The sequence below is a fragment of the Thermobia domestica genome, chromosome 8 (assembly GCF_964235325.1).
Source record: "Thermobia domestica chromosome 8, izTheDome1.hap1.1, whole genome shotgun sequence".
NCBI lineage: Eukaryota > Metazoa > Arthropoda > Insecta > Zygentoma > Lepismatidae > Thermobia > Thermobia domestica.
Window position 1 is genome coordinate 223,100,524 of NC_137461.1, and position 23,623 is coordinate 223,124,146.

Below are 23,623 nucleotides of genomic sequence, written 5' to 3' on the forward strand. Positions count from 1 at the left end.
CAAGAAAAATATGTGCAGCCTTTGGAGAAGGTACAATTAGTAGAGACACGATTTTTTGGTGACAAGCGAAAACGCGAAATGTATCAGTTTTGTGCGAAAACGTTGTGTACCTAAAATATATACTTTTTCACCATTTGTTAGGCCATATAACGCTCGCGAGTAAACGCGCAATTCTGTCGAATTAGCGAAATTTGCAACAAGTCCCGATATTCAACGAAATTTACTCAAAAGTGACAATTTTTCAACGCAATGTGATGTAAATTCTCATTTTTGAGGAAACAGACTACCATGAATTTTGGAAATTTTACATGCGAGTTCCAAACGGTATCTACGGGTGAAGTGGATAGTGTGGAAAGAGTATTGTACGGTATGTTAAATGAGCATTCAGAAATCGCTGGAAAGTGTCTCCAACTAGTGTACACTCCTGTCCAAAATTATTATCGCATGTCTATAAATATGTTGTTGTAGGAATATAATTTGATAACGAATTTGCCAAGTATTTCTTACATTTTTAGTATGTGTATAATCGGCGAAGACATGTATGTGACACATTTCATGTCAAAAGAGCAGTAAATAAGAACAATAAAACGAAAATAAAACTTTCTTGTCCATTTAGCAACATTTTGTTTCACTCATACTAATTTTCGTATTTATAATTCTTTCCCCATGAAATTTACCACAAATATTCACTTCCCGATTATACACATAGTATCAGTATTAAAAGTATCCTACAAAAGCATTATCAAATTATGTCTTACAAGAAGACAGTTATAGATATGCGACAATCATTTTGGACATGAGTGTACATATCAGTTTTAAATATTGATGTGGAGAGGACTCTCTCTTCTTACAATGGCATACTTACCGACAAAAGAACAAATTTAACACCAGAAAACATTAAAACAATGCTTAAGTGTTATTTGCATAAGTAAATTGTGAACACTAAAGTTATTTTTTTCTATTAATGTTCTCTCTCTGTGTGTTTTTGCTTTAAATGATACTTTTATTCAGTGTGGATGCTTAGTGTTTTTTTTTTTTAAAAAAAACTCAAATATTGTTTGATATAGTCATGCATAAGCTCATATCGTGGTGAGTGGAAATTAAGGTGAAATAAAAGGTAACTAATTGTAATTGTCAAGGAAAATATTGTTCTTACATAGTCACGATTTTATCCCGCTTTACGCGTATTTTTTATAACGAAATTGCGAATTTTTAATTACCACAAAATCGTGTCTCTAACAATTAGTGAACGGACACCTCAAAAGTGGTTTCAGACCTTTTCGACCGGCGATGAGACACTTGAAGACAAACCTCGACCGGGCAGACCAAAATCTCTCAATTTGGATCAACTCAAGGCAGCAATTGAAGAGGATTCAAGAACTCGCTCAACGATTTGGGGTAAGCGATGGAACCATTCGTGTGCACTTGCATGAGCTTGGAAAATCGTGGAAACTGAGTAAGTGGGTCCCTCACGCGCTGACTGCTGCAAACCGTCTCCAACGACTTGACATTTGCTCTTCCTTGCTGACTAGGAACAACATCTGTCCAATTTTGGATCGCATTTTGACATGTGATGAAAAGTGGGTAATGTACGATAACAAAGAAAGCTCGTACCATTGGCTATCGTCAAATGACTCCATGCCTTTAAGTGCAAAACCTTCATCAGTGGAAAGTGATGCTGTGTGTATGGTGGACTACTGCTGGGATTATGCATTATGAGTTCTTGAAAAGTGGTAAAACCATAACCAAAGAGGTGTACTCAGCACAATAGCAAAGAGTAGCCAAACAACTGGCACATCCACTAGTAAACTACTCTTTCTCACTCCTTGTCAGACACGTAACGCCATTTAGAAACGAGCGCGAATCATTTTCGTAAGACCAGCAAATTATATTTCTGGCTTGTCTCCATTGTCCTAAATAGCATAGTTCTTGTGGAATATCCTGTCTCGTTATTTAAGGACTGCTTCTCATACTTAAAAAGAATCGAATATGAATGTGATTGACTTACTTTTCAAATAATAATAATAATAATAATAATAATAATAATAATAATAACAACATAATGCCACATCGAAAATAGTTTAGTATTATTTTCAAAGTTAATTACCTTAAAATTTAAACTTTTATTACGGATATTTTGTTTGAGTGTACAGCTCATCATTAAGAGAAGCTGTTGCTTAGCCGTTTAGTTTCTAAAAGAAGAATAAAGAAAAATATCTAACTATTTAAAGGAAGAACAGAAACACAAGCATATTACATTCGTTGCAGGCACTGGTGTCAGTACAGTTGGGGTGGAAGGAATAGGAAGGAAGGAGAAAATGTTTACCTGCTACTCACTGCAAAAACCGTTCTCTCTGAGGCAATTTCAATACCATGAAGAGCAAAGCTAGCGAAGCTGTTCGTCCACTTTTATGGATGGAAACTCTAAGGCACTGCCTGTCTAGGTGAGACTGCCAGGTACTTTCATCGACAAGGAATATCAATGAGGACTACTGATACAACATGCAAAGGTTGGAGCAATTAGGTAACTATCATCACATTCCAAGCCGTCCTCGAATTGCAATTTCAAGGAAAATTGAATGTCGAGTTAATCACCAGTTCACTAGACACCCAACCACGTCTACCCGTCTACCCATTATTACTGCCAGGAGGCGAGAAGTACGACAATAAATAGGTTCGGAATAATTTGCCAGAACAAACTACAAGTATGGCTAAGACAAGGGAGAACACGCGAAGATAGTTCGTAGTAAAGCGTACAATGGATAAAGAGGCATGATCCTCGTCATCGATGATGAAACGTAGTATATTGTTACTGATATTTCCCAGCAGCTTGGCCGTATGTTTGTATGTGCAGAAGTTTTGACAAAACTTTATGGTGTTTCTAACAAATAACTTTCTGGAGAGAAAGAAAGAAGGGGAAAATCAAAACTTCATTAAAAAAAGGAGGGGGGAGGATAATTATAACATTGATCAACCAGGAAGAACTCCGTCTCTGATATAAATTCTGGGATCTGGGGAAGGGAATGCTCAGTTTTCAGCGGTTGCGGCTAAGAGGACCGAACATTCGCGTATGTTGAATCTCTAAATAAAACGCTTTCTCTCACTGCTTAAACAAGAAAATCCTACTATATATCAGATAGCTGTAAAATAGGGAGGCACAGAAAATAAGAGGTTTCTTCTTTTTTTTTAAAAAAAAAAAAAAAAAAAAAAAAAAAAAAAAACTTATCATTACAACCTGCCAGTAAAACATCAACTACTTACTTACCCTAATGAATACATGCATGACCAAAATCCTGCAACCATACTATGAGTTCCGAGATCATCTGACCAGCCAGCTTCTCTGAAATAAAAAAATACATGACTTTCTTTACTAGTAATATGTGATAATACAGTACACAAGATCAAAATACTCAGTTTGTCCTTTTATATCCTATTACAGATTCATTTAAAAATAATTTATTCGCTGAATGTTCACAGTATACAAATGAAACTTGCACTGAAGCCTCAAAATGTTTGTATTTATTAGTATTCATGTGTTAGTGTATACAGTTATTGTTTGCACAATTAATTTCGATCCATTCCATCCTCTTTTCACTTACCTATGTCTTGACATTGCTGATAGCAGTCAGCGAAAATTCGACAATTAACACTTTCACTCCTGGATTCGTATAGCATATTTCATTTTCTTGTTAGTACCTGATACGTATCTTAAAAATGCACTAACCTACGAAAATAGTACGCATTCGAAATATATGACAAATAAATCTTTAAATATTCTATTTTAAGATAAATACAACATTTACTGGTATTGGATGGTATTGCTGCAGTATTACTAAGCTACACTCGGGCTTCATCTGTTTGCATTCATAGGATATAAAAGAGCAACCTTTTAAGACCAACTCAGTATTTTTATTGTTCTCTTAAAAACATCAAATCAACAAATATTGTTAATTGCGTATGTACACTTTGAACCCATGTGCTACTCTAATGATAACCAATGAATCCCGCTAACATACGAAAAAGGCTCAAATTACTTTTATTTTTAAAAAGATACTGCGCTTGCTACTCCTGATGTATTCTAGTAGAAATTTCCGAATATTCTTTTATGTTCTATATTTTTACAACCGTTTTAGGACTGATATCCCTCTAAAATAAACATAATACAACATTAGAGAGGTACTTATGCTTTCTGTGAATTAAAGGTACCAAGTCAACACACGTTTATAGAGCAATATACGTACAATATGATTATATCTGTTCCAAGCACATTTACATATAGTGAATATCTAGAAGATATGCGAAAGGTAACACTACCATTAGCAATTCATTACATCAGTATACCCTTATCGGTTGGCAAGCAGGAAATTCAGCCAACGAAATAACTGTTGTAATATAAAATTGATTGTGTGTTAACACTTGAAATTTGTCTGCCATTTGGGCAGCAGTGATGAAAAAGTCTCAGGAATCGAGTTATCCACTTAGTGACAGCTTATTTGTGTTACAGAAGATTCCCCATGATAAAAAATAGTCAACTTCGAACTATTACCTAACTTGTGAATCCTCTTTCTCCATCACCAGTTGTCTTCAATATGACTTCCATGGGCTCAACCATTGCTCGGCAACGTGGTTTCCACTGTAGCAAACTCCTGCGTAGAATCGGAAAAAGAAAGTCTCGCCATACCGATTTGGCAACTTTCCGAACATCCTGCAAGGTGTGGGAAGGGCGTCGAGCAAGTGTGTAGAGTCCAAACCCACGTAGTTCATTGATGAGACGTGAGGAGATTTTACAGGGATAAACAAAAATAGGGTCACCCGAATTCTCCTCTCTTCTACCTTCTTTGCACAAAACTCTTGGGATGATCAAAAGTTAAGGCTGGAAGCCTTGTCTATGTGGATCTACATATTTGTGGTCTCATCAAAGTACAGGTGGGGGATGTGTGTGTTATATAAACGGTCCATGACATTCTCCTGGAAGTAAGCTATGTTGATTTTGGTGTGAGAAAGTATTTCAACGGATGGCAGCATTTCTCTATTACATCCCGTCACTTCCAGAAATTCCTTGGAAAAATTTTCCTTGCACTACAGCATAAAAGATCGCACACACTGCCTGTGGTCGGTTTCATAGCAGAAAATGGATTAAACTCTGTTGGTCTCATCTAAGTAGAGCCACCTCTCATCTAGGGACACTGTGGCGGTGTTCGGGTGCTTCCAATGCGAAGTTCTTCCAGATGATGCTGGAAACTGCTCCTTTTGACATAACGTGTCGTATGGCCAATTTCTGCATTACGGGACTGTCCAGTGTCACTGCTCTTTTAATGGCGAGTACTATATCGAGGGTTCAAGCGGACTGGGGCTGTGTTCTTTACACTATTTCCGGTCAACCGCGTACAACAGGGACCTGTTAAGACAGATCATCGAATGATGAGACCCACACCAGCTTTGCTGACGATTAGTCCTCCTCTTTGCACCTTTTCATTACTATAGAGTGTTTATAAGGGCGGCGGAAAGTCCACAAATGAACCCCTTCCAAAAATACGTCACTTACACCTTCATCGTTCCACGGAACGTGCTCAACTGACGATGTACGTACAGAGCACGGAATAGCTAGCCATATATCGGGACATAAAAGTGGTTAAATGTGTCGTTCGGAAGGCCTGAAAGTCGGCTATCTATATCGTGAGCAACCCCTGTTACCAGCGCCATTAAAATTTATGTAAATACCTACATCATGATTTATATTGAAATATGCTGTTAACAAAACTACGACAACGACCATGTATATTAATTGTATTTTTCTATGAACACCATAATTCCCACATTTTTTTTTTCAGACATGACGAAATGGCAACACCACTATATTACAAAGACTTTAATTATTTTAGAATCTGAGAACTCCCTTAATAAACACACAAAATTAACTACATGTGGCCAATATATATATATATATATTCTATTTTCGAAGTTGACTTACAACTACAACTAAATTAATTTTATGTATAGAAGAAATTGTTATTGGACTACTTTTGTTATTTCCTGATGAATAAATAAATAAATAAATAAATAAATAAATAGGTTTATACTTTACATTTTTTTTTTTAATGAGAAAGATAACCATGAGCTTTGGTATTAATATGGTACTTACACAGTACTGTCTAAGACTCCTTGAAATGTAGGTAATACTACTAATGCAACAGCAATCCCAATGGCGGACAAAGACACGAGATTTAACCATATGGAACTGAGAAAGAAAGCAAAATATTTGAATTACGTTATATTTTTACAAAGCAATACGACTGACAATGTAAACATATTAATCAACTATCAACAAACCAATTACGAGGAACATGTAACTAAAGAAACTGTTTCCACTCTTTGAAACAGTACCGAGAACCTTGAACTGAAACGGCCTTTAGTTGAACCTGTAGCGTCCTTTCGATACTATGAAGGGTTCCAAACCACGGAGATCGCTTTCAACTGCATTAACTAAGATATGGAATTATGGGAGCTATTAAGTCATAGGAATGTTCTTTTGATCAAAAGCTTAATCAGTGTGTGTTATATACGACCAGCTTTTATCCCATGCAGCATTACGAGTAAGCAATCTTGAAGCAAGAAGAAAGGTAACTTTTTTCCGAGTAGTTCACTCAAACATTTTAATCAAATTTAATGTGTCTGTAATCATTTTCACTATTGTCACATTTTCCTCAGCTTGTAAAGTGTCTGAACCGGATTAAACTTACATATAGGGCTGTGCGATATCCGGTTTTGAATATCGAACTTCGATATCGACCAAATATCGAAAGTCGATCGATATATCGAATATCGAAGGTTTGATAATATATCGGTCGATAATATCGAAGTATCGAAAAATATCGAAGTATTGAAATATCGAAGTATCGAAATGTCGAAATATCGAAAAATCTAAATATCGAAAAATATCGATGTATCGAAAATATCGAAGTATCGAAAAACATCGAAGAAAAAATGCTATGGATATTAGAAAGTAGGGCATGACAGTGCTTGCTTCTAAGCTTTCCAGCCACTTTCAGGGCCAGTTCTAATGAAATGTCTCGATATCTCTTAACCGTCAGATAAGGCAACGGGATGATACAACCGATCACAGTACTAATGTGTTATTTTGGGTAAAGTGAGTGCTCAGCGCTACTGCCACGACATCTTTCTAACTTATCTGACGGTTAAAGATATCAAGGGATTGTAGGACGGGATCGCGGTAATAGAAATGCTGTTAGATCTATCTTCCCTCCCTGCAAAAACACACTTCAAAGGGCAAAAGAGAAGCAAAATATCACCGGAGTGGGGAACTGCATTTCTTAAACCTTTTATTCTTTATTAGGGAGATTGTTTACTTATAACGACAATCGATTCTTTTAAAACTACAGCAGTACTACTAAAAAGAGACTCGTTTGTTTCTTGTTTTTTTATTTATTTTTTTCTCTCGAACATGATGAAAGAATATGTAATAAAAACACTGGGTATTTAAAGTCCAAGTTCTTTCTTGGCTCTTTTTTCTTGTTCTTGCACAAAAAGTCATGAAACAAACACTCTTTTATCTCCCTCCACGTGATAAAAACTTTTGCTTTTCTTCCACATAAATATATGAACTAAGCCTCTACCTTCCTTAACAAATGCAATACCGCATCTGATTGACTTTTATAGTTATTAAATTCACGACGAAAAATGTGTCTGGGTCCTTCATGGTTATCAGCATTTCGAGACACCCGCTATATTTAAGCACTGCTTGTCTTTAGCCTTATGGAGGGGAGAGACAAGTTTAACATTTGCAGCAAAGGTGGAAACCTCTCTCTATGAAGCAAACCAATATCATTACTATTCTTTGCCACATAGGGCATTTTGCTTCTGTGTGGGAAATTTCAAAGGTCAGAGATAAGGGTTATACAACTAAGACATGTGGATTACAATACAACTTCAGAATCCGGTTTAACATTTTGGCTTCAACTCGATTGTTGTATGATTTAATTTGTCTCTGCCAACTTGATTAAAGGCTACCTAATGCAAAACAGTGATGTTTTAATGTACAAATTGTTTGTTGGCGCCTACACCTTTGTTTCTTCATTTTAAAGAAAGTGCTATCAAACGCCTCATACCCCCCCCCCCTCTAAGATAAGAACTATTATTTTTCTCCCAGATAGATGTATCGAGTAAGAGTTTCTGAAAATCAAAATCTTGCAAAAAGAATCCAGTGCGTTCGCTAATTTTCTCCCTCGTAAATTTGGTAACCGTGACAATCTTCTCTGTGATTGTTGTTGGATCTCACACAGTTGTGTTGTGACTGAAATGCCATACCATTAGTTACTATTTGGAACGAGAGGCAGGGATCATAAAAATTGCTGAAGAAAACGCAGATTGTGGTAGTTCAACAGGAAAAACAAATGTATCTCTGTGGAAATATTTTGAAAAATGGACAGATACTAAATATGGTGGGTCTTGTGTGCGATGTTCAAAATGTTTAGTGACTGTGTCTCACAAATGTGGAAATACTTCTAACATGAAGTCACACCTGCGAGTACATCACCCGCGCCAATATTCTGAGCTTCAAAAAGCAAATCGGTTAATTCTGGATGTATCTGCTGAAGATGAAGAAGTATCTTCTGGAGATCCAGGTTGTTCAGAAAGAGAACAGCAGGGTGCAGATTAATTATACATTTCTTATGTTTTCATCGTAGTGTGTAACAAAAGCTTTTCTCATTCTCGATCATAGGCACATTGCGTGAGCACCCTGAGTTTAACTGATTGCTCTAGGATTAATTTACATATCAGATGATGTCTAGAAAAGTACTGTCTTTGTCGTTGATCCATCGCATGCGTTAATAATAAAGACAACATATCAATATAGTCCAATCACGATTGGTTGTCAACATAAACGGTTTCTTTACAGTTTCTAATGCATAAGGTGTACAGAAGTTAACCAGCAATGCATTGCCTGTGGTGTTCAGATATCTATAATGTTTCATTCCTGTTAAATCGTTTAATACAGGACAAAGGTATGCATGGTGTAGCTCCGGAATACCTCCAGATATTAATGGAAAGCACACGGATAATGTACATTAAAACGGATAATACAAACAAAACATATATAGAATTGGCAGAACCATCAGAAGTAAATCTTGTTACGTTCCATAACTTTTCTTGTATTCTGCAAAAAGAAAAAATATTTCATTCGTTTATTTATGTAGTTTTTTATTGAGTGCTTTTATTTATTTATTTATTGACATTTTACTTACTTTTATCTGCATTTGCTGTTTTTCAATTACTTGCAAGCAAAACTATGTTCGTTTTCATGAGTTTGATTTCTTTAAGAAGAGGGTTTCAAATTAAAAAGCTTTCCATCGAGGTAGGTATTTTTCATGGCACTCATAATTAAGGGAATTTCTAGGACCGTCAACGTAAAGGTATACGCTTTTCGTAAAATCACTCTTGGTTAACAAAGAAAGGTCTGGGATTTTATAGTAGCATCAGTTTTATTTTTTGCGAACATGGTTACAAATTTTCCTTGAATTGTAGGTAATATAGAAATATATGTCCCAAAGGATCAGAGGGTGGTGGTGCATATGGAGGCCCTCTAGCTCCTCCCCTATTAGTTTCCAGTCACCGGCGGAAGTTAGCCAAAAAATGAAAACTAAAAAGACCACCTAAAGGCGAGAGAAATGGTGCTCCCTCGAAATGTTATGTGACAGCAGCAGTAGTAAAATGGAGAATGGATAATGTTCCATTTCATTTTCATGCTGGGAATAGTCGAAATATTAATTTATAGTCTGATTTCTATCGAGTAACACAGCCAGTCACTACAAGATCAGTATAACCTTTTGACTTTGTATTTAAATTGATAGACTTGTACATTGGCACATATGTGGTAGCGACTATATTTTCATTGTTTTGGTTAGAATAGTGTTGATCACTGATCAGTAGGTGATGTTTGCTGATGTCTTGAAAATAATGTATAAGACTATTTTCAGATCAGATTCTGGACAATAATTTGTTACATGTTATCAGTTTTCCTCCACTCCAAAAGGACCCCGCAAAAGAATTCGGTCAAAAATGAAGAGTAAAGTAGTGAAGCGTTATTATGCCCAAATTAGGGGGTACCTAGCCACATTATACGTTCCTTCGATTTCTGCTGCTTTGCTGTGTTTTGGCTGTGAGAAAAGTTTTTAAGAAAACATAAAATTGGTGTTTAGCTTAAATTTGGAGTAATTGGCATTCGAATTTGCCGTTCATTTCCATCAAATTCGAAGTACAAAGTATTAGTGTAAGTCGGGACAGGGCTGAATATTTTACAAACTGCTTATGCGATAGAATGAAATCAAATACTATCAATGATGGGACAAAGGAGAAACATTATGACGTCATGATCGTCATCTGCCATCTTTGTGGCGAACATATTGGATTCAACGTTATTTCAATTAAGAACATTGCCATGTGATATATCAAATCACCCCCTCTTTTAACGAGAAATAGAATGGTGCAGTTCATTTTACAAATTGTTATAATTGTGTTTCAGCTACCTTAACGTACCATAACATGGTTAGTAAGTGAAACACGTTACAGTTATCATAAAACGAACTGCTCTATTCGATTTTTAATGTAGTGGAATTACAAGTAACATTTCCGAATCCCCTCTTCCTACCCAAATTCCAGCCTAAATATATTGTTTTATGAAAGATATATGCAGATTTAAACATGCATGTCGCAAAAATTAATCATTTCCGCGTTTTGCTTGCAAAAAAATTTCATCGTCTTGTTCTTCTGGTTCTCATCAATCAACTGTCAATCAAATGCATAGGGCAGAGAATAGGAGTTCATTTCCACAGTTAAAACAACGTACACTTCAACATTACCGACCACTGGACTCAAGAACACAGGAGAGGTGTACACGGGGCGTGGCCTATTTCATTGCTACAGAAATGCAAACATATAGTACTGTGGATAAGCCAGGTTTTCGTTACATGGTAAAATGTCTACAACCTGGTTTTGAATGTCCAGGGCGACGATCTATGACAGATACTTACATTCCAAGACTTTATGAAGAAACAAAAAATCACGTAACAAGGTTAATGAAAGAAGCGAAGTCAGTAGCTTTAACTACTGACACATGGACCTCTGCTGCGAAAAATCCTTTCCTCTCATTGACTTCACACTTTGTCAGTGACAACTGGGAATTACTAAGTGTGTGCCTTAATTGTTCACTCCTTGATATTGATCACACGGTAGTAAACCTAAAGGATGCCCTATTAAGTGCACTCGATGACTGGGGGATAGCTACAGCATCTGTTGTTACCTTTACCACAGACAACGCAGCTAATATTCTTTCAGCAATGAAGTTAATGAAATTTAACCACATTAGCTGTTTCGGTCACACACTTCAAATAGGAATTGAAAAGATCTTGAAAGAGGAACCACTATCTAGTGTGATCATTAAGTGTAAGAAGATACAGACAACACTTTCATTATCTTCCAAACTGAGAAGAGATTTCAAAAATGTCATGGAAAGTTTGAGCAAACAACCAAGACTATTTTCAGCAGCTGTACCTACTCGTTGGTGGTCCACTCTGCACCTTCTGGAAGCTGTAGAATCTCAGTACAGTGGGTTAGTGGGGCTCTTCAGTTCATATTATAAGGACAAATACAGTGACATGCTGCTTGATCCCTCAGAGTTGAAACTGCTGAAGAAAGTTATAGCACTTCTGAAACCATTAGAGGAAATGTCTCAGCTCATGAGTGGAGATTCATATGTCACAGGAAGTGCAATCCTTCCACTTCTGTCGATAATTGAAGAATCTGACGATGCGGAAGTATCTGGTGGCTCAGCTGATGAAAATAGAAGTCCACCTGGCTATTCAAGACTTCTATTCAATTCTCCACCTGGCTATTCAAATTGGATGCAAGACCAACAGCTGAGGATCCATTAATACCAAAACTCAAGCAACATGTCCTTTCCGCTCTGAAGAAAAGGTACAGTGATGTAAGTGAAAATGAACCTGAAGATTTGAAACCTCCATGTAAACTGCTGCAAATGAGCACGTTTTTGGACGTCCGTTTCAGAGAAACTTACCTGAATGAAAACGAAATATCTTCGGTGAGATCAGCAATAATTGACGAGCTTTCTCCAGATTCATCAGCCAATGAATCAAACACCATGGAGGTACTTCTGACATGTGAAAAGCGTTCAGAAAAACAACTGTCTGGATTTGAGGCAGTGTTTGCCAAAAGAAAGAAGAAGAAACACCAGTATCGGAAAACTCCTAAGGATGAAATTGCAGAAGAGATTGATCACTATCTAAAAATGCCACAGCCCTGTATGAATGACGATCCTCTTATTTGGTGGCGTAATCACCAGTCAGTTCTGCCACACTTGAACAAACTCGTTAAAAAATATTTGTGTGTACCAGGTACCAGTGTTTTCAGTAGTGGAGGAAATGTTGTAACAGACAACCGAACTGCTCTTACTGGGTTTCATGCTGAGCAGTTGATTTTTCTCGCAATGAACAAAAAATTTGTTCCCCAGTGCAGAATGATTAAAGGTTTATTCAAGTAACAACAAATCCAATTGGATGTAAATAAGTTATCCAGTTCTAAACAAATATAAAATATGAGAAGTACATTTACATTAAAAGTCAAATATTCACATGTTTAGATGTAAATCGTCTACTCTAATTAAGGAATTTTTGAAAGGTTCAGAAATGTTAGTGAAAGATGAAAAAGAAATTGTGCTTTTAATTCAATACATTTTAAAACAGAATTGTACCTCGGTATTTAATATCATTAGTGGCGTTGATGTTCAATTGTTCTTGGTTATTTCAGAAATTTTTTTTGCTGTATTTCTTAACCAATTGTACTGATAATGATAGTGGGCATTATAATGTTAAGTCTGTGAAGGGCGTATCAGTATTCTCTGTGTCTTAATATATTTACTGTAAGTGAAGGCTGCAGCAGTGAATTATTGCGCCATTTTTAGAAATGTTATTAAGAAGAAATGATGGCATTTATTTGGGTACAAAAAACTGCAATACAAACTAGACATGAAAGCATTTACTCATTTGTGAATTTTAGTCACCAGACAGAAAACAAATTTGCACGGAAAACAAAAAAATGTTTCACCAAAACTTACTGTCCAAAAATAACATCTTGCCTATGACCGCTATTTTACATTACACGCTCACTATGCTTCTTCCTACGGTAATTTATTATTCCTTGCAGCATATCTTGGGGAAATTCTTGCAACTTCATTCTGAATGCAACGTTTTAGTTCTGGAATTGTATGTGGTGCAGTAGCTTTGAAGACTGAATTTCAGATGCTTCCTAAGCAAAAATCACTTCCTGCAAGTGGGATGTTCCATAATCTAGCGATAACATGGTTTTCCTAGTTATGTTGCAGAGAGTAACGTGTGACCTTAGGAAGAGACTTACTGAGAGTGTAGTTCAAAATGGCGGTCATCGGCAAGATGTTATTTTTGGACAGTAACTTTTTGGTGCAACACTGTTTTTCTTTTTTTGTGCAAGATTGTTTTCTGTCTGGTGACTTAAATTTACAAATAAGTAAATGCTTTCATATCTAGTTTATATTCCAGTTTGTTATACCCAAATAAATTTCATCATTTCTTCTTAATAACGTTTTTAAAATGGCCCGATTCGTTGTCACACCCTATAAGTAAAATTATACACTTTATGAATATACTGACATACAAGTCTATTTGTCTATATTACATCACTAATTTCTTTAATCAGAACTGATTGAATTATTTGGTATATAGTAAAATGTAGCTATCATTTTTATAAATATTAAAATATTTGTTTTTTGAAGTTGTGAATACGCCATAACATATTTTGAATATGACAAATATGATAATTGTATGATGCTTTACAAAATAAAAATTGGTAAGGTTTTATTACCTACTCTTAAAAAAAATTGAAATATTGTCAGGTATACAAAAACATGTTAGATTTCAGAAGAGTACTGTGTAATTTTTAAAGATAGCACTGTAACATTTAAGTAAGACTTCTCTTATCCAGTCCGGCGGTATAACATTATTGTTTTTTCCTTTTTTAATGAGATTTGTGTAAGGAAGAGAAAGTTAATCTTAATTCCTATTTAGTGCAAGTTTTGAGCATTTACTATTACTATCACGATGGTGAGAATTACTTTTACGAAAATCTCATTTTCTCTTGTATATTCACTTCAATAAGTTTCCTGTTCACTAGTTATACTCATTTGTAAGAAACAAAGATTCGTAGTATGTATACTATAAAAGTTTGTGTGCAAGTTTAGTTGTAGTTCACGTAATTTTTGCGTTTCCGACAACATAAGAGGAGTAGTATGTAGAAATTGTATAAATATATCTATTCTATCCAATTATACCAGAGTTTATAAACACAGCAGGTACTCATTATTCAGCTCTTTTCCTGTTACACAATGTCGTGTTTGAACGGCTCAGCGCCACAGATGACTGACTAACATCAAGGAAGCTTCGAGAAAACTAAGGATAAGGCTTGCAGATTATATGCGCCCTTATGGATCGCCACATTTTCTCGATTCTGGCATCATGTTGACTATATTGTTTGGGCCTTGATCATGTTTGGCACACAGGATATGTTACAGCCATTTCAGTATAGAACTCAAAATATGACTTGATATCAGTTATTGATCTGCGGCGCTCAGCCATCTATTTACGGGCAAACTGCACGCAACATTTTTATGTTTATTTTTTGTAATTAAAACATTTTCTAGTAATTATGGAGACCACCTCCATTATCAAAATATCGAATGGTATCGAAGTATCGAAATATCGAAGTATATCGAAATATAGAAAAATATCGAAATATTTAAGTATCGAAAAATATCGAAGTATCGAAATATCAAAGAATATCGAAATATCGAAGTATCGATATATCGATTTTGATATTTACAAAATATCGAAATTTCGATATTCACAAAATATCGATCGATTGATCGATATATCGAAGTATCGAACATCCCTACTTACATAGTCTAAGTCGATCTGCAAATAGCTAATGCCACCCAAAACTTACGCTGAAAATAGAATCTCAGAAGAACGTTTTCACTTCCTATATGCTTCTGTCCCATGAAAAATTTAACACAAAATGTCACAGCACCCTGCTACTTTATAATTCTTGACCCATGCCATCAATATATCTAGCTCTCAAGTGACTGCAGACAAAATCACATGTTTTTATGTTACCAAATTGATACTTTAGTAGCAGAGTAAAGGGGGGAAAAGGGTAATTTTTAATTAATGCAGGTTCGTTTTTGCTATGTTGCAAGTTTCAGCAAAGAAAATCCGTTTCATTACTTTCTTGACAGACTTTGCATGTTTTGAGTATTATATGTGATATTACGAAGAAAGAAAGAAATACAAGAAACCTCTCTTCCTTCTGGAAAAAATCCTGCAGGTGTTACTGCGTTCAATATGTTTAAGCCATACTATATTTATATTTACATAAAAAACGATCAGAAGATACATAATCTGCTTACATTATACTTTTAAAAGTACACACAGAAAAGATATTTTGTTAAAAAAAAATCTTTCAGTTTTACGTCCCACGGCTATGCCGGTTAGGCTAAAGGGGACTGTGATTATGAGAAATGAATGAATTGGTGGAATGAAGAAAGTGGGAGAACCCGAGAAAATCCACAAGCACGGTGTTTGTCCACCACAAAGTCCACACAGCGCAAGCGGGGATCGAACCAAGGACCCCAAGCACCAGAGGTGAACGCTCTACCACTCAGCCACCGCGCCCCCAAGAGATATCCCAAGAGATATTTTGTATCTATGAAAATATCGTATAACAAAAGTTTAGATAGATGAGATCGATAGTTTGAAAACCTGTTTTCTATTAATGAATACAAATTTCCTTCCAAACAAGTAGTATAAAAGCCATGAATTTTCAATATATGGTAAGTAACCTTGTATATGTGTGACACATAACATATCACTAGAAGTTAGTTTTCGATTTTTTGAAATAAAAATTGCATCTGTTATTATTACTGACAACTTATTGTTAATAATTACGACCGATTTCAAGATAAATTAATATTACATTCTCAAATAAACCAAACAAACTGAACTGAGAGGAACGTCTTATCAGCAAAACTACAAGAAAACAGTAACAACAACTTACGTCACACTTACTTTTCAAGGAAAGGCAGAAGTGGAGAAGGTCCTAATGTAAGAAGCCCACAAGTTGAAAGCAGAAGACCCCATACCATCATGGACCAATGATTATTCACTCGGTCTGCTAACCAACCCCAAATAGGACTAAAAATTCCATACAACGCAGAGAACAACAGAAAAATCAGTCCTATTTTCTCAGGTGATAACGCAAACTGTAAAGAAATATTTATTTATACACTCCGGTAATATAACATCAGAACATAAAATGGTCATGCCACTTTCAACATATTACGTCATTACAACGATCAATATATTTATTGCAGAAAAAGATTGACCCATGTAACATAATTAGTAACTGAGTTCTTGCTCATTGCAAAGTTACAAAAAGCAATGTGTGCAGCAAGTAGCGATGCGGACTGCCTAACTTCTAGGTCAATTTCTCAGGAACTGGTAGCAACAGGAAAATAACACATTACAGACTTTCTTACGAGGGATGTAGGTACTTGTGTGCCAAATTTCATCAAAATCCCAGATGGTCACCTGGGGACTGTTGGACCATTTATACAGTTACTGGCTGCCATGTATGATGGCTAACTTATATATTTATGTACAATAGTGGACATTGATTTCTAGATTGTCATATTAAAGGGATAGATTCTATTTAACCTAGCAAATTATTAAAATATCATTATTGCATCATATTTTATTTAACTTACGCTCCAAGTCTGATCAAGTAAGATGGCACATTCGGCTTTTGAGACATTTGATGCTGGTATAGGTACCATTCAATGCTATCTCAAAAGGTTTGAACATTTACCTATAGTAGTATCAGTAGAGAAAGAAAAGTACGGAACGTTCCTACATTATTAACTGTGATCGGAAAAACAGCTTTTGAATAAATAACGATCATGACTTGCCTGATGCACCTGAAGATAGATCATACAAATAACTGAAGGACATTATATTGAAACACTATGGAACAAAAATTAGTCCTATAGCACAACGATTCCATCTTCACAAAATGGTTGAGCAGAATTCTGTAAGCAAGTATCCTTCTGTGAGTACTCGGACAGAAGAAATGATTCGAGACCAATTAATTATTAGCATGAGGTACAGGAAGTCGTGAGCAGCTCGTGAGCAAGTCGTAACTGAAACTACTTTAACTCTACAGGAAGCTGTGCTGCGGAACAAGATGAACAACAAACGCAGTCCTTGAATTCGGCCACAAGTATAAACCGCATTACAACGTACCATAGACCGGCGTACAAACGGCAAGAAATGACTCAACCTCAACCATCGACTAAATTAGATCAATATGATACAGACATTATTCGTTATTCGAAGTGCATGATATTTCACAGAATGAGAAAATATCTCGCGTTTGCATGTGGAGGCAGTAACCATTCTTCTTCAGTGTATGACACCTTAAAGTCAAGTCTAAACAGAAAGTTATGTCAATGAACAAGTTAGACACAGGCCGCAACGCACTTCATGTTAATTCTAACAGAGATTCTAAATGAAGATTTTTATAAAGACTTCTCTAACCTTACCGTACTTACAGAGAATATACCACACTTAATCCAACTAGTAGATGTAATACATTTCAAAGGCCTATTACATCCGAAGCCGTGGAAGAGAGGAGAGAAGTTGGACAAAATTGACACAACTAATACTAATGGACAGCAATTGCAACTTAACTTAATGGAGGAAGAATTAAAAATTAATGAAGACGATACAGACTTTTATTTATCTAATGGTACGTTTGAAATAGAAGACTATTAAGAAGCTACATTATCGCAGAATACAACGGCGGAGTTGGAAAGTTGTTGTATGTACGATTACGAGTCTAATACAAACATTCAGTGCACCGATTAGTATTTTTCAGATTTGCTTCAGATCTCTGCGTTAAAACAGGTGGGATGGGGAGGGAGGTTCTAGAGGGGCAAAAAAGTTAAAAAGGAATATTTTGTAACAAAAATACCCTTTTTTGGTGATTTTCCCGCTTCAGATACATGATGGGAGACATGTGAATAGTACCGTTTGAAAGTCTGTTCTATTCTGAAGAGAATTATGTACAAACCATGATCCTAGGATATATAGGTATGTCTCAGGAATTTATTATATTACATCCGGGTAATTTGCGGTCATCTGGGACATCATGGGGATGTTCTTAACTCCTTGGTAAATATTTTTCCCGCCCTTATTATTAAAGATAGAAGCTTGAAATTTTGTGCACACAATTAATACACCCCTCAGTATTTTTCAGTTGATTTTGAGATTTGTGCATTAACCCAGGAACGGGGGAGTCCAGAAGGGCTCAAAATTTTAAAACAATCCCGATTTCTCTCAAAATTTCCCCCTCAGGGACATGATAGGGAAACATGAATGGTACCGTTTGAAAGGCTGTTATATTCTGAAGAGAATGAGGTACGAACGATGATCGTAGGATAAGTAGGGATTATGCTGTAGCTACTTGACTGAAAGTCTATAATTTACCTAAAAAGAGCCATAATTCAAAAGGGTTAAGTATTAGAATTCTGTATACACACATACACACACAATCAGAACACAGTTCCAGTATTCTCAAACTTTAAGTGAAGACTGCAAAAACTTGACACTTCTAATAGGATATCCTACAAAATACTACCTTGATCAAAAAGTTCCCGGAATTCATTCACAAAATTAAAAATGTAAGTTTATTCCTGAAAATTGATGTTGTCAGCTTCGAAGTAATCCCTATCGACTGCAACGCACTTATGTCAGTGCTTGATCCAGTTCTCAAAACATTTGTGGTACTCGATTTTCGATATGTCCATCAGAGCCGTCTTCGATTTTCCTACTATTTCCTCTCGGCTGTTATAATGGTTTCTGTAATGGTTTCTTGAGTCGATCAAACGGCAAATGTCGCACGGAGGTAAATTCCGTGAATTCGGTGGCTGCGGAATGATATTCATTACGTTTTTGGAGAAAAACTCGCGGATAATGATAGCATTGGTTGACGCTTCATTGTCATGGTGAAAAACCAACGAGTTGTTTTTCTAGAGATCTTTTCTTTTTAGGCGGACCACATCACGCAAACGCTTCATAACGCCCAAATTATACTTCTTGTTTACTGTCTGACTTTCTGGCAGAAATTCATGATGCACAACCCCGTTGTAATCCATGAAAACCGTGAGCATCGCCTTTTTCGACTTTTTTTTTTTTTCGGTCTTGGCTCATTGGGTGCTCGCCACTGGCCAACCGCTGTGTTGTTTGGCGTAGCATTGCTGAAACACTTTTCCAACATTTCCAAGATCTTTGCACTATTGAATCCGTTTTTAACGCAAAATTTAATACCCATTCGTTGTTGCAAAATTAACTTCATTGCCAAAATCGAAACATGTACCCAAACAGATATACTCAATACTGCGTCACTTACACAAATAGCAAAGTAGGATGTTCAAATTGGGAAGGAATATCACTGACAGTTGTGGCAACCCACAGAAAAAGAGAAGTCAAATCAGGTAACTGAGAGCGCCACACGATGGTGATTCCGGAAAGTTTTTGATCAAGGTAGTAATTAAATGTTACTAATATAATTTTAGTGTAATATAACGGACACATTGCAATTACTGCCTGAAAACTACTATTCAACAAATGCATATGCATTGTTTCAGTGAAACAAGAATTTTATTACCTAAGAAGCTTTAAAATTCTCTTACCTCTCTTAAATGGGGTTCTAAAGTTGGATCCAAAAACCCCCAAGTATTTGAAGAAACAACTATTATAACACCAATAACAGCAACAGATGGAATTTTGATCAGTGCTAAGAATGTCGCAGACTTGCTACCGACACTTGAACCTAAAAACATAACAATAACGATTAAACCAATTAACAACATTATAATAAGAATTCAAACAAAATAGGCGGTTTCGATAGCTACAACACATATTGATCTATTTGTGTTAGTGATTGCTACTGCACTCTATTCATATAGTGCACTCTCTTCCCTGTATCTCTCTCTCTCTCTCTCTCTCTCTCTCTCTCTCTCTCTATATATATATATATATATATATATATATATATATATATATATATATATTAGTATATCCTCAAGTATATCTCAGGCAAGTTTTCAGAATCACTGCTCAAATAACTACTTGATACAAGCCACCTTTAAGAATTTATTAACCGTAAGCCCTTTGCTCTTCGTTCTTGTTAACACTTCCGCTTGAGTACAAAATTGTATCAGGCTTTCCTAATTCCTTCGAAGAGGAAAAGGTTTCTCCTCATGTTTCGTAAATTATTTCCTCACAAATAAAAGATACTTCAATGGACCTGAAGCAGAAAAAACGGACAATATAGCAGTGGAAATATGTATTAGGCTGGATGAGTCAAAATTGCAACTTTTTGGTCACAGACATCGAGTTTATATTAGAAGATCTGTTACATCGAAGATGTGACTGTAACCCCGGCTATTAAATATGGAGGAGGTTCTGTGATGGTTTGGAGGTGTTTTGTAAATTCTGGTGATGGTTCACTTCACAGGATATAATGAAACCTGGACTAAAATGGTTATTATTCCATTTCAAGTAGGATAATAAAGCGAAGCATACGTTGAAACTTAGTTCTATCTTCAAAAGAACAGAACGTGTGATAGTGGCGAAGTGCAGTTTCTTTGACGACAAGAACATTTAAACAATTCGTCTTTTTTCTTTCTTTTTTTTCTTTTTTTTTTTTTTTGTTCTGCAATAATGCCGGTATATTATTCTGTCAAGGCTTTCACTGTGTTTGTAAACTACAAAGTATACTGTTCAAAACTGTATTGTACTACAAGTTTACAAGTTTAAGCTTTTTAATCTATCAGGAAACTTGTGACCGGTAGTGTATATATACATATAAAGGAAACTTTCCACAATCATCTTCGAAAAAAAAAAGAAAAATCGATTTTGCTGAAATATGGGTAATCTTTATTTTATTCTTTTAAACTTTCCAAACTGAAATTGGGGATGGCATTTACAATATTCTTAGGAAGGTTCCTCAATAAATTTCGTACAATATTTAGATTTTCATGAACGTATCTGATGAATACACTGCCGAAACGGTTACACAACTGTTTTAATATAGTTAATGCTTCGGTCAGTGAGAGTTTTATTAAAACATGGCCTGTGTGTTTTTTGAGACTTACAGAATAACTTCTACCGCCTTGAGGTTGATGTACGCCAGCGAAGATAGTAAAATTACCTGTTTTTAAGTTTATCAATAATTTTTCTATTCCATTTCAGTGAAATATAACGCATGCTTGTTTTCAACCTTTTCAATGGCTTGTTTGAGATTGAAATCGGTCATATGTAAGAGGTAAATTAGCATGAAATTAAATGTTCGTTCACTTCTACTGTGCAGGGCTCCACTACTTAAACAATATATGCCTTTAAACTTCAATGAAATGATCTTGATTTCATAAAAACAAAAGAGCGAAATTAATAGTTGCCCATTAGAAGCCCCTATTGTATCAAATAAAGGAAGAAAAAAGTACTACCCTTCTCGTTTCATATATTTCAATTACAGTCGCAGAAACTTGTTAATCACCATAATGCTTATCATCTACTTAATTTTTGTCTAGATTTCAGCACAGTAGCTTCGACTTCTGCAATCATTATTTAATTTTATTCACAACAGGTGCACTACCATCGTTGAGATAATGATTTTAGATGAGATACAACACACTCACAAATCCTTTCCGCCAGTCGGGTTCCAAAGAAAGGTATTTAGAACTTATACTGAAGATAATATTAGTTACACTACGCAGAGTGAAGAAAAAAGTTGAAGTCAATGCAGCTTATTACTAGACGAACATTTTGGAACCAGTATACTGCCACCCATGATATTTAGGACAAGGCGTCTATCACATTGCAAAGTCAACTGTGACATACGTGGAGCGTACGCACATTAAATGGGAAATCATCAAATTGTTTTTCAAACAGTCCTGTGAAATTCACTGATGTATTCCCTATTGAGTTTTGTGGGTTCACGTTGCTACAACAAGTTTTCAGCTGTAGATTATAGTTGGAAATTTTGTCAAGAGAAATATATACATTCACTTCATCAAACTGTGCTTTAATGCAGTCTTCTGTGGAAAGTGAGATGCATGATGATAGTTAACAGATAGGGCTTGTACAATTTGTTAAAAAATATATCTTCCACATATCTGAAAATCCCTACACTTTTGTCTACAATTGGAACTTAATCAGACAAATGTGGATTTGCTTTGGTCAACTAAGATCTTTATTTAGAGCCAAAGAATTAGATTCTCCTACATACGATTGCTAGAATAAGGCCTTCTGAAGTAACGTGAGTGACCAAGACCTTTTGAACAAAATTGTTAATCGAGTACAACCCCTGATAGCGTTGAGGTATTTGTTACGCTGGTAAGTTGTAAGCTCATATTTTCCATTAATCTAATACTTTGTTGTGTGAAGAATGGGCACATGGTTGGAAAGAAAGAATTCCGAAGCAAGTATGGAAAACTACTTATCTACTACACAAGATTAAAAATAATATCAAATAAATATAAAATAGTACACTACAAGCGCTTTTGCTAAACGTTCGATTAAATAGGAAGGGAAGAAATAGGCAGAAAGAAAAGAAAGCGATCTAGTTGTCATGTTTCCAAGTAGACTGGAATCCATAGTGTCTGACAGATTTATGTGACTTACTTTCTAATGCTGAGGCTTTTTACGTATTCATTCATATGAACCAAGTGCTAGTTTAACTTGTGTTTATACATTTATTGTTAAGCATTAATTCCTATAAATTTGAGAAAAAGGCTGGAAAGACCGCAATAAAAATTATTTCTAAAAGCTATTTTCCAAACATTATTGATTATTAGTTATTCCTCCACGCTTTCGGCTCGTCTGTAAATTGCCTGCATGCTAGTGACATCTCTTGGCATCCAGTAGGAGGTAGCACAACTTGCGACAAATATTAACCTGACTATGAACTATTAGAAATTAACGTAACTGACGGACTGAGATATACTGTTTTTATAATGACAAGAATAAGGATAGCTATTTGTTTTCACCCATATGTTTATGCAACAGGTTTGCATATTAGCGATACGCATAGACTTGGGCGTCTTGTTATTATAATAAGCACTGGGTAGTCAAATTTATAAATAATTGTGGCTGTTAACGGTGTCTGAAAATAAATAATTGAAAATTATTCTTATGGAAAGATAAATACAAGAGACGTACTATAATGATTTACAATTTCTTTTCTTGTTCGAAATGGAGTGGACCACTGAAGCTGGGAAGGCAGTCAAAGGCACCTACGACCTTCGTCTCCAACTGGGAGGTTATCGGCAACGGGGACGACAGCAGCGCCCTGTGCAGTCCATTTTTTGAACCCTTGTGAGTGTTACTAACAGACATGGAAAACGATTATGGAGGATACCGCTGGACGTCGTAGTTCCTAT

General features: G+C 35.7%; 1 protein-coding gene across 2 annotated transcripts in view; it reads right to left on the reverse strand.

Annotated features, from left to right (window-relative positions):
• The window catches only part of LOC145693448 (MFS-type transporter SLC18B1-like), an 88,270-nt gene that overhangs the window by 17,157 nt on the left and 47,490 nt on the right, over positions 1 to 23,623 (reverse strand). For both annotated transcript variants that reach the window (XM_081769451.1, XM_081769452.1), the window contains exons 8-11: positions 19,871 to 20,010; positions 16,188 to 16,381; positions 6,143 to 6,238; positions 3,266 to 3,340 (exon numbers count right to left, since the gene is read on the reverse strand). In XM_081769451.1, coding sequence (XP_081625577.1) covers positions 3,266 to 3,340; positions 6,143 to 6,238; positions 16,188 to 16,381; positions 19,871 to 20,010 — 505 coding nt within the window. The remainder of the gene's footprint in view (positions 1 to 3,265; positions 3,341 to 6,142; positions 6,239 to 16,187; positions 16,382 to 19,870; positions 20,011 to 23,623) is intronic.